Here is a 12,653-nt window from a genome sequence, read left to right as displayed (position 1 = left end):
TGAAAGAAAAATTGCATTAGAAACAGCTTTCTAACTGTAGAGGAAACATAATATTTATTCAAGGATTTTTTGTATCAGTTTTCATTACTGTGGTTTTTAAATCATTCTTACATGACTTACAATACTCATGCCTAAATTAATTTTTACAAAATTGTGGAATTTCCCTGGTGCCTTTAGTTTGGAATATATAATATACATTGCACATAACTTCTTTTTTTACTTGGACCCTTGATATTTTGGTATCATAGCATTTGAGGAGACCTATATTCTCTATTTCTTTCCGTGGCTTCATATTTATACTAAAGTAATATTGGGAATTATGGCAACCTAGAAATCTAGAATCTGTATCTTAATACTTGTATTAAAATGGCTTGCATATCCATACTTTGAGTCTTTCCACTAAAAGTGACAGTAATTAAAAAAAAAACTCTAAGTAAATAGCAGAAAGATTAGAAGAACAGAAGGAAGTACTAGGTCCTGAATTAGAACAAATTATATTCTATGCTTTTATAATTATATTCTAGTATATAACTTCTATTTTGACGTATAACTGAAAAGAACCAATAAAAATTCTAAAGAAATTTGAGGTAATGAAATTTTCTAAAAATTTACTCTTCATCTAATCAAAGAATAAATGGTGTGTGCAAAGTAATAACCAGTTCTAGAAGCAGAAACACTCAATAATTGTATGGTAATACTTTATTTTCAGAATTGTTGTTTTTCCATTATAGTTTCTTAAAATATATAGATTCTATGTCAAATTTTGAAATTTCAAATTTTAGATGTTTCTGTATTTACTTACTTTAATGTTTATTGTAAAACACTACTATTTTTATGATCTATTCCAGGTTAGGAAATATATTTGCAAATATCCTGAAGAAGCTAAAATAAGGTTAAATGTAAACGATATCTTTTGTTTTTGAAATTACTTTAATTTTATTTCAGTTATGAAGAGCTAATGGATAAAATTTATTATTCATCTATTTTTATGTTGAACATTTCCACCTCTAGTTTTCCATGTGAGAGAAATATATGATATTTGTTTCCTGAGTCTGGCTTATATTATTTAACATTATGCTTCCCTGTTTTATTCATTTTCCTAAAATTAACTTAGTTTTGTTGTTCTCTATGCATAGAAATCTTCCTTGTTTATATATACCACATTTTCTTTATCCATTCTTTTATTAACTAGCATCTAGCCTGATTCTATAACTTGCCTATTAATTAATAGTGTCATGGCAAGATGGGCATATGTATATTTCTAAAATAAGCTGACTTTAATATTTTCTGGTAAGTACTGAGTAGTATATTTGAATAATAAAGTAGTTCTATGTTCAGTTTTTGAGTAGCCTTCATATGAATTTCCATAGTGATATAGTAATTTATGTTCCTGCCATTCACATGTAAGAGATTTTTCTCCTCATCTTCCCAGTATTATTTGCCTTCTTAATGATTGCTTTTTTGAATGGTGGAAAATGGGAGCTTGATGTTGTTCTGATTTGCATATTCCCAATTGATAAAGATGTTATGGTTTTTATTTTTTCCCCTGAAGTGTTGGCCATTGTATCTCTTATTTTGAGAACTAGCTGTGCATTTGCTCATTTATTGAAAAGGTTTTTGTTTTTCTGGTAGGAAGATATTTGCATTAATATTTTTAGGATATTAATCCTCTGTCAGAAGAATAGCTGGCAAAGCTTTTCTCCATTTCTGGAGGCTCCCATTTCTTACTGTTTTGTGTTTCACTTACTATGCAGGAATTTTTCAGTTTGATGCACCCTCTCTTTTTTTTATTGGTTGTTCACAACATTACAAAGCTCTTGACATATTTCATACATTAGAATCAAGTGGGTTATGAACTCCCATTTTTACCCCAAATACAGATTGCAGAATCACATCGGTTACACATTCACATTGTTACATACTGCCATATTAGTGACTGTTGTATTCTGCTACCTTTCCTATCCTCTACTATCCCCCCTCCCTTCCCCTCCCATCTTCTCTCTCTACCCCATCCACTGTAATTCATTTCCCTCCTTGTTTATTATCCCATTCCCCTCACAACCTCTTGTATGTAATTTTGTATAACAATGAGGATCTCTGATGCACCCTCTCTTATCCATTGTTGCTCTTATTTTCTGAGCTGTAGGGGGCTCTATTCAGGAAGTTATTGCCTACATACTGAAGTGTTTTCCATATATTTTCTTTTAGTATTTGTAAACCTTCTAGTCTGGTACATATGTCTTTAGTCCTTTCTGAATAAACTCTTGTACAGTGTTAGAAAATAGGCATCTAGGTTTCTTCTTTTACATATAGATATCTAATTTTTCCAACACTATTTCTAAAATGTTGTTTGTCTTTTCTCCAAAATATGTTTTTGGTGTCTTTGCCTAGTATCACATGACTGTACCCCTGGGTTTGCTCTCTGACTTCTTTTCTATCCATTGGTCTATGGGTCTTTCTTTACACCAGGACCATGTTTTTTATTACTATGGCTCTGTTTTATATTTTGAAATTGAGCATTGTGGTTTATCCATTGTTTCTCTTATGATCAATATCACTTTGTCTAAGTATTTTTTTGTTTGTTTTTCCTCCATACAAATTTAGAAGTAGTTATTTTCCCCCCATTTCTGCAAACAGTATCATTTGAATTTGAATGGGAATACATGGAATCTATAATTCATTTATGGTACTATGCCCATTTTCACAATATTAATTCTGCTTCTCTATGAACATAGCAGATCTTTTTACTTCCTATTGTTTTCTTATTTTTTTCTTCAATGTGTAATTTTTCTTGAAGAGGTCATTCACTTTCTTGTTTAGGGTTATTCCTAGCTATTTTTAAAGTTATTTGAATGAGCTATTACTCTTGCTTTATTCTCTCTAGGTTTGCTATGGTATATAGACAAACAGTTTATTTTTATATGTTTATTTTGTATCCTGTTACTCTGATGAATTCATTCATCAAAGTAGAATTTTCATAATATATTATTTATGTTCTTCTAAGAATAGGACTAAATCATCTGCATATAGAAATAATTTAACATTTTAACTTTCCTATTTGAATCCCTTTTATTTCTTTTTCTTTTTCTAAATTTTTTTTTAAAGAGAGAGTGATAGAGGGAGAGAGAGAGAGAATTTTTTAATATTTATTTTTTAGTTATTGGCGGACACAACATCGTTGTTGGTATGTGGTGCTGAGGATCGAACCCGGGCCGCACGCACGCCCGACGAGCGCGCTACCGCTTGAGCCACATCCCCAGCCCCACTTTTTCTAAAATTTTAAGTACTGTGATTAGTGAGATTGGCAGCAATGAACATCCTTGTGTATTTCCTGATTTTAGAGAAAATATTCTTCTTCATTTTACTATTGGCTTTGGATTTGGTATACTTGGTCTTTATTTTAATAAAATTCTCCTATTTCTAATCTCTCAGGGCTTTGTCATGAGGGCCATTGAATTTGTCAAAGGCTTTTCCTGCTGCTTCTTAAAAGATCATGTAATTTTGTCTTGATTCTATATGTGATGTATTAGTTTTATTGATTTGCATGTATTGAATCATCCTGGATCAAAATCAGCTTTTATGGATTTTTTTTTGTATGTGACTAGAGTCTCATACCAGGAGCATGGTACGAAGGAACCACATCCCCAGCACCTTTTATTGTTCACTTTGATAACAGGTCTCACTAAATTTCCCAGGCTGGCTTTGAAATTACCGTGTTCCTCAAACAACCTGATGCTTTTCTGAGAGTATAGACCTACAGCACTATGCCTGATATGTATGTTATTTTGTAATGTGTTGTTGAATGTGGTTTGCAAAGATTTTATGAGAATTTTTATACTATGTTCCTCAAGGATATTGATATCTAGTTTTTTCTTGTTCTGTCCAATCTTCACTTTTCCACTCAGGAAATTGCTTTGGAAGCATCTTTCCTTTGCTCTTAAATGTAATGGGGGATTAATATCAGTTCTTCTTTAAATATCTGATAAAATTTAGCCATGTATTCACCTCTGAACCTCTGATCCATAAGGCTTTTTATTATTGCTTCAACCTAATTGCTTGTTATTGAGCTACGGTATTCTCTATCTATTTGATTCAACATTTTATGACATATTTCATTAATATCACTTAGATTTATTTATCTTTCGATTTTATTCTTTAAAATAGTCTAAATTTTTTCCCATTCATTGAATAAGTTCTCTAGTAGTCTCTAGAGATCTTCTGGATTTCAGTGGTATCTGTTTTAATATTTCACTTTTTGTTTCTAGCTTTATTCATCTGTATCTCCTTTTTTCTTTTAGTTCTCTTGGCCAAGGGTTTATCAAGTTTATTTACCATTTTAAAAACAAACTATTTGTTCCATTATTACTATGTTTTTTTTAAAAAAATTATCTTTTATAATTTTGGCTCTGACTTTAATGAATTCTTTTCTTGTATTGGTTTTAGAATTCATTTACTGAGGTTTTTCTTAGACCTTGGGATGCATTATGAGGTTTTTAAATTGAAATATCTTAGATTTTCAAATGGAGGTAGCCCTTAGTATAAACTGTCCTCGTACAACTGCTTTTGGTGGATTAGTGGAGAGATATCTGAAGGGTTAGAAAATGTACTGGGCAGTAAGATTTGTCTAAATATGTTATATGCATTTCTGTATAAGTTATAATGAACCCCATTATTATATATATATATATATATATATATATATATATATTCCACAACCCTAGCCCTCGTGTTGATAGTTCTCTATTGTCCTTCTATCCTGGTTTTATAGAGTTAGTAGACAAATGAATATAATATTTGGCTGATTTGCAGAGTATATATAACACTGTGATATAAAATATTCCAATTTTTAATGTGTACTTCTCTAGTTTTTCATCTAATTTATTTCAAATCTGGAAAATTAGGTGTCTCCTTAGAATACTGATTAGGCAATCTTCATATAATTCATTAGTTGTTTAATTTTACCAGACGACTCTCTCTCAGATTCTTCCTCAGAATAATGTTGGTCATTCATTTGGTGATGCACATCAAAGAGAAAAAGATGGTATAAATGGACATACAGAAGGTAAGAACCACTCATTATAAAATCATTGGATATAATGCATGTTTAAAACATGAGCACTAGTATGATTTAATAGTGGAAGAAATGAAAATAATAAATAGTATGGGAGTTGAAATAGTGTATCTTATCAAGTTGCAACCACAGGGTAAGTTGGAGTGGTCCTAGAGGAGCTGAGTTATTAAGTCCAGACCTGCTGAAATTAGAGAAAAGTTGGGACATAAGAAAGGGGAGAGAAGAATTCGGAAATGAAGAATGAGAAAAGACTATAGACAACAACAACCAAAAGAAAAAAGAAAGAAAGAAAAAGAAAAAATAAGCAGATGCACATTGATGATGGCCTGATGAAACATTCCTTGGAAAGATTATGACTTCTAATACATCTATAAATTAGAGTACAAAATAGGGAGAATTTTAAATAGGTGAAATAAATGGCCAGGCACATGGTGCATGCCTCTATTCCCAGTGGCTCTGGAGGCTGAAGACGGAGAAATAATTTTTATTTTAAAGCCAGCTCAGTAACTGAATGAGGCCCTCAGATATTCAGCAAAACCTTTTCTCTAAATAAAATATAAAAAGGGATATGGATGTTGCTCAGTAGTTAGACACCCATGGGTTCAATCCCCAGTACCAATAACAAAATAACAAAGCAAAAAGAAACATCAAATAGGCATGTTAATTTAGAGGAATTGGTAGAAGATTAAGCATGCCTAAGAGCTCTCAAATTTTATTGAATCATATGTTGGGGACCATGTACAAAATGTATGTTCTGACTCAGCAGGTCTTTGGTTCTACCTCCTGAATACATTCAAAGATGCTTCCAATGCTCCTTGATTCTCAGACTACATTCTGATTTGCAAGAGCAGTTGAATGAATTGCCCTTTAGAAAATCTAAATTAAGAGCCATTGTGTCTTAGTTCATGGCATAACTATATTAAATTAGAGAATAAATCTTGCTTTGTTTTTGATTATGTCTGTTGGCAAAGGGGAAGAACAAATGGATGAAACATAGAAATTGTATTTTTTAAAATATTTTTTGTAGTTGTACACAATAACTCTATTTATTTATTTATTTATTTATTTATTTATTTATTTATTTATTTATTTATTTATTTATTTATTTATTTATTTTTATGTGGTGCTGAGGATCGAACCCAGAGCCTTGCACATGCAAGGCAAACACTCTACCGCTGAGCCATAACCCAAGCCCCCAAATTGTATTTTTTTAAAGATTTTTTGAGTTGTAAATTGACACAATACCTTTATATTATTTATTTTATATAGTGCTGAGGATTCAACCCAGTACTTCACATGTGTTAGACAAGCGCCCTAAGACTGAGCCAAAACCCAGCTCCTAGAAATTGTATTTTTAAGATACAGTTACTGCATTGGGAAGAAAAAGTAGTGGGAATAATCTAAACAACAACAACCAAAAAAGAATCAAGACTAGAGGTCTAGAGATAGCTTTTGAAAATCAAAGGGAGGGGGTAGTGAGGAGGGAATAAAATTAGGTAGGTAATTTTGAAGGTAATAATAAAGAGACTGAGGTAATGCATTTCAGCTGGTTTCACTATATTTGCCTTCAAACAAAAGTGAGAATTACTAGTCCAGAGATGGTTTTAAGCAGGGGAAACTGTTAGAATTGGGGCAACCAGACACTTTAATTCCTTTGCTGCATAACCACCAAGTATAGGGATGTATTGATATCAGTATTTGAGATCAGAAACATAGCATTTAAGAAATATGGGGCATTTAAAAAGACAGTTTTTTTCTTTAATGAAACCATGGCTTTAGGCATGCTAGGAATGCACTCAATTACTCTGCCAAGTCCTTTTCTCTAAATAGCTAGTATTCTGATATGACAGATATTTTATGAAAATCTTTGAAAGTCTAAGAAGTTATATCAAACAAGGCTCATTTTGTAAACAGCAGACTCTTTAGGTTAATTTGTTGAATACCAAAGCTGTTATTTTTTGTATATATGCTAATGAATTTGAAATATAAAAGGTTTTTCATGTCTGATAATTCTTCTGCATTTCAGTTCACTTTTCCCCTTTGGATTACCATATATTAATATTTTATGATTATTAAAATTATTTATTAGATACAGTTCCTATGTCTTCTCAAATGAATGAATCAAGAAACTTTCAGTGGGTCAGACCAGAGGATATATTAAAAGAAGATACACCACTGTCCTCCATGGGTATGGAAAAATGATTATTTTAATAAGTGTATACCAAAGCTGATCATTTCTCAGAACTTTCCTCAATGCAAATGAATTATACTTTCCACTTGATGGTTATCACAACTTTGGACTTACTATATTGTAGGACAAATGGAGGAACAGGATACATACCTGTAATAAAGTTAACGAAATGATTGTGATAGGCTACATTAAACATACCTGCTGTTAAATTATTTTCTTTATTTTATATATTTATGCCCCAAAGTTTCTCCTTTGCTCCTCTGATTAGATATCCTCATTCCCTCAATCAATCCGCACCTTTACTTGGCATGTGTGCATTCCCTATTATATTTGTGGTAATCGGAAATGTAATCTCACTTTTGAAAACTTAACTCTATGCTTAATTAAACTAATATTGGATGTTTCTCTTCAATATATTTGAATCATGCTGCTGTACTCAACAAAAACCAGCAAACACAGAAGTCCAAATGTTAAAATATTATTTATCAAAGCTAACCCTTGGAACTTGACTCCATGTCAATTCAGCAGGAAGGTGTGGGTGATTTTGTCATATTCATGTTTTGTGAATTGTGTATCCCCTTTGCTTTTCAGTATTCCAGAATTTCACACATCCTGTTGTGCAGGTAATTATAAACTTCTATGTTGGTCTTGAATTATTAACCGTGTATAGTATAAAATGTACAACACATATTTAATATCTACTTTCCAAACCCATACAGCCTATCTTAGACAGGAGGTATTTTCTTCAAAAGAATACAGTGGGGACAACAGAAGAAAGGATATGCAAATCAGGTAAAAAATATATATACATATACATACATACACACATACATACACATTCCAGTGTCTATATTGGCATACAAGTTTAAAATTGTATATTTAAAGTCACAACAAAATGATTTCTAAAAAAATCTTTATCTCAGACATTTTTAAAATTAAATTTCCCGGAATTCTTATACCTGTTAGGTGAATTATGAGGCTCTATTTTCCTCCAAAATTTTATAAAAACTTATTGCATAGCTGCCAATAATTTCCAAATCTTGGGAGATGAACATAAAAATATGTGTCTGAACCCAGAGATTAAGTATAGTGTGTGAAACAAGACCCAATCAAAATTTAATTTCAATTCTAATATAATACCCACTTTATTGAACAATTACATTGTACTTTATGCAGCTGTGGATTCTATGTCCTTCATCAGTTGTGATTATCTCTGTATTAAACCATACGTATTATTGTGTATTCTTTATATTATTCATTTTCTGTAAAACTAATAGAGTATTTTTAGGAAATTACTCTTTTATGATTTTTATTGACCCAGAGTTGTAAATTCAAAACTACTTACACAAACCACTTTATATATTCCCTCTTCATGCTTTTCTTTCTTTTTTTGTTTGCTTTTGTTTTAGTTTACTTTTCAATGGTGGGGACTGAACACAGATACTTTGGCATGCTAAGCAGTGGCTCTGCCACAAAGCTTTTTCTCTTATTCATTGGAAGGCTGGGTAAATCCAAGATTCAGGAAACTGACCCCCAAGCACTAAAATGAGTCCCTTAACATACAAAAATGAGAAATTCAAATATTACATGCTAAACCCGAAGAACTTAAACAGTTGGTGTGTTTTATTCTACATGCCATTTGAAACCTTGTGTAACAGTACAGAGCCTCTTATTCCAGAGACCCAGCTTTGTCCTTTATTACTTAATGGAACTTCATTCTACACTGGTCCCAGAAAATGATATATCCTCTATTTTTCATGGAACATTTTTTTCCATTCTGGCCTACTTCCCTCTATTTGGCATTCCTGCCACCTTCTTATTCATTTCTGCTCATGCATATGCTCTCCACACTCATCCTATTGTCAGCATTTGGAGCCATCTAGCTACAACGCAAATGTGACTATGAACCTCTCTAGAAGATAAAAGGCCAGATTTTAAAATTACCCAGAAATCTTTCATGCGTTCAGCCTAACACTTTATCCTTTCCCTTAATTTTACTGTCATCTTGATGGCTCCTCACCAATCCCTATATTTTCAGACAAATACTGACCCATTTAATGCTTCACTCTGTATCTAGCTACAGCCTTTTAAGCTTTCCCCATTTTCTGCCTCTTACTGGTAACCTCATTCCTTTAGTCTCTGCTGAATCCTAGCTCTAGGAAAGCCATTATTCCTGGCACCTTTTTACTCTATTCTCATAGGGAACATAATAATTCTCGGTTCAAATAAACTGTTGATGCTAAGGTGATATAAAAGAGGTCTTCTCAAGTTCAGGAGCCAAAGGGCTAGACAGGGGAAGGAGTAATTTACAAGTTAACTGGTAGCTATCCAGTTGAACAGTGGCTGAAATGCTGAGACACCTCAAGGGGGTAAAAAGCAGTTTATGACAAGGAGATTGATAATCATGCAGGACTGAACAGACTAAATCTTACAGAAGAACACATTTGTTTAGAGTAATGTAGAAAAATATTTCATATGCAAGATGTTCATTGATAACAGTAGAGTCTAAGTCACTGTGGAAATGACTATTGATGAATAGTTGTTTTTAAAAGTTACTGTTATGGGGAAGAGAATACCAAATTGTGTGTATCCCCACATTTCTTTAGTGTTCTTAAAATTTAATTCTGGCAAATTTTCATTCATCTTGAGTGAATATACCTTTGAGATATTCTGGTTTCTTAAACCTGGTGATACATAGTGTCTCCTCAGGTAGACTATTGAAGTTTTATACCACTAAAAACATTCCCTGAAAAAAATTCTCTGCTGGGTACAGTGGATCACCTCTAAACACAGCTATTGGGAGACTGAGACAAGAGAATGGCAGTCTCAGGCCAAAACAAACACTTTAGAGAGACCCAGTTTCCAAAAATAAACAAATATACAACTCTGGCAGAGCTCTTGCCAATGTTGCAATGTTCTAGTTTTAAATCACTGAGTACACAGAAGTATACCCCACCAATAAACAGTTAAAGAGGTAATAGCACCTAAAATTCAAGCTTATTATTACTTTTTATTTTTGGCAGACTATCATTCTCTCTAAATGTTCTAAGTTGTTTACGTAAATCTACATACATTTTTCAGCTGAACCACTTTGGTTCTCATCATCTGAAGAAGAGGAGGAAGGTCTTGATGACACCAAAAATAAGCAGCCACAGGTGTGTTCACTCAGATATATTTTTTAAAACTTCTGATTTCTTACTGTATTCCTTGTTTTAAGAAAGTCAATATGGACAAATTTGATTACCTTTCATAACAGTGGTTTGAAATCTAAAGATGATAATTTAATATTGAAACCTAATAGAATTTAACTGGTTATGAATCTGAAAATAGCATTAAAATTCAGGATAACATATAGATAAATATTATCCTTGTGATTCGGGCAGATTTTTTTTCTGAATATTATTTGGGTTTCTGTATTTTTAACCCCTGAAAATGATGAAGAAGTTAAAATTAGTGGTTTTGCTAATAACCATTTTAATTAATGAACATATATAGTGGTGATGGTCATTGAGTACATTTATGGTAAAAGATGGTCCTTCCCAGTGGCTCAGTTTGTTACATATAAACATGGAAAATCACACCCATCTCAGGTGCTCTGTGGGTATCACAGGCAGAGTGAGTGAAAAGACACACATCCATGCAGATCCTAATCAGACAGTAATTTCAGACCAGTTTTTCTCATACACTCAAATGTGCATAGCTCACACACCCAGCCCATGGATGGCTGGTGAAATCCTTGAATTCATTTACTATTCTAAAAGCCAAAATTCTGGGTTTCATTTGGTCTGAGGCTCTCTACAGTGCCTCTCCAGGTTTTCTTTTTTCCATAGCTGCTCTTTTTTTTTTTATCCAGAATGCATACAGGAGCCAATATGACTCAAGCTCTGAAAAATAGTCAGGAAGTGCTGTACATTTTTGTGCTGCCATTTTTCTTCATTGGTGTACTTTTTAGTTCTCTCTCAGAGGAACATGTTGTTTAATCTACCCAGATCCTGTGTGTTGCTTTCTAACAGTACCATAGAAACATTTCTTCACCCTACTTTATTATTTTATTAAACTGAATTTTCTCTCAGTGAAACACTTACTATAAGCTCTTTAGATCCTGTGAGACTCTGATGACCAAAATGAGGCAAGTCCAATAAAGTCTTATTCCTGCTCAACATCACATAATTCCAAATCTCTTTATCACACTGAGTCTCATAAGTCTGTTATTTAAAACATGTAATGCAACATAATATTAATTATATTCTCAATAATGTTTAATTAAGTATTTAGTGCATTCTCATCTTGTGTGGTTGTGATACATGGTTGTTTAAACTCTTAGAATACATGCATTTATGTTATTAAATTTTCAGGGAATACCTTTTCTATGATATCCATCCTGCTTTACCAAATCAGGAGCCATTGGAAGACACGAGTTCAGCTTCATCTGAAGTACAAATTCTAGGTTTCCCTGTGGAAAATATGACTGTACTTATCTACATTTTAGTTAGCTGCTTTCAAGACCAAAATTTGGGTGATGTCTAAAAGAGTGATAGTGAAGTTTTCATGTAGCTCATTGGGGTCCTTTATTTTGCAGGTATTTTCTGAGGGTGGTCCACACATGTGCATTTCTCACTCATCTGGAGAGAAACATTATATAGCAAAAGAGAAAGCAGATGGACATGTCCATGGTAAGAACTACATACTCTACACAGTTCGTTGGACAGAATATTGATTTCTAACATGAGTGCTAATTTATTCTAATACTTGGAAAAATGAACCTAGTAAACAGGTAATAATGAAAAAGTAAGAAAGATAATGAGTTGTCTCTCTTAAGACCAAAGTCCAGCAGCAGGTTATAGTGGGAGTGTCCCTCTTAGTTTCTATACAAGACAGGCATAGATCATAGGGGAGTTGGCAATTGTGAAGTAGAGAGGATAAGGGTGAATACACATTGAGAAAGGCAGAGAGAGTGAGTGCAGTGAGTAAATGAAGGAAAAAGAAGCCATGAAGGCTGCTAAATTTCAGTCATGTACCAGAATAAAAAGACCACCTGTTCAAAATGTGGAAGGAAAGTGAGAGTTTCCAGTTGTGCAAATGACTCAAGGTGAGAATATTTTTTCTCACCACTCATTTCTGAGTTGTCATTAGAAAGCAATTGACATGTGAAGAACTGATCATGAAGAAAGGAAGGTTTTTTTCTGTTTAAGTGAAATGTTCATAAATCCATGTGTCTGGTCATAAATTTATGTAAAACAATATTGTAATTAAAACAAATAAAAAATAAAAATACCTGTATCATAGACATTCTTGCCACTACCTGGGATGAAGCACAGATGGCAGACACAGAAGTATGGGAAGTGGAAAAATGTGCAAATTGTTATGGACTGACACCTAAATTCATAGGTT

At 32.8% G+C, this 12,653-nt stretch overlaps 1 protein-coding gene across 1 annotated transcript in view; it reads left to right on the top strand.

Moving 5' to 3' along the window:
* The window catches only part of LOC144367355 (uncharacterized), a 55,645-nt gene extending 43,666 nt beyond the window's left edge, over nt 1-11,979 (top strand). Inside the window, exons 9-14 of the mRNA XM_078023317.1 lie at nt 4,981-5,062; nt 7,161-7,259; nt 7,854-7,885; nt 7,982-8,054; nt 10,344-10,417; nt 11,842-11,979. Of these exons, the coding sequence (XP_077879443.1) occupies nt 4,981-5,062; nt 7,161-7,259; nt 7,854-7,885; nt 7,982-8,054; nt 10,344-10,417; nt 11,842-11,979 (498 nt within the window). The remainder of the gene's footprint in view (nt 1-4,980; nt 5,063-7,160; nt 7,260-7,853; nt 7,886-7,981; nt 8,055-10,343; nt 10,418-11,841) is intronic.
* Nucleotides 11,980-12,653: the final 674 nt, after the last annotated feature.

The sequence above is a fragment of the Ictidomys tridecemlineatus genome, chromosome 1, assembly GCF_052094955.1.
Source record: "Ictidomys tridecemlineatus isolate mIctTri1 chromosome 1, mIctTri1.hap1, whole genome shotgun sequence".
NCBI classification, from domain to species: domain Eukaryota; kingdom Metazoa; phylum Chordata; class Mammalia; order Rodentia; family Sciuridae; genus Ictidomys; species Ictidomys tridecemlineatus.
The sequence above is the reverse complement of the archived record's forward strand: the minus strand, read 5'-3'. Positions and strand labels throughout refer to the sequence as shown.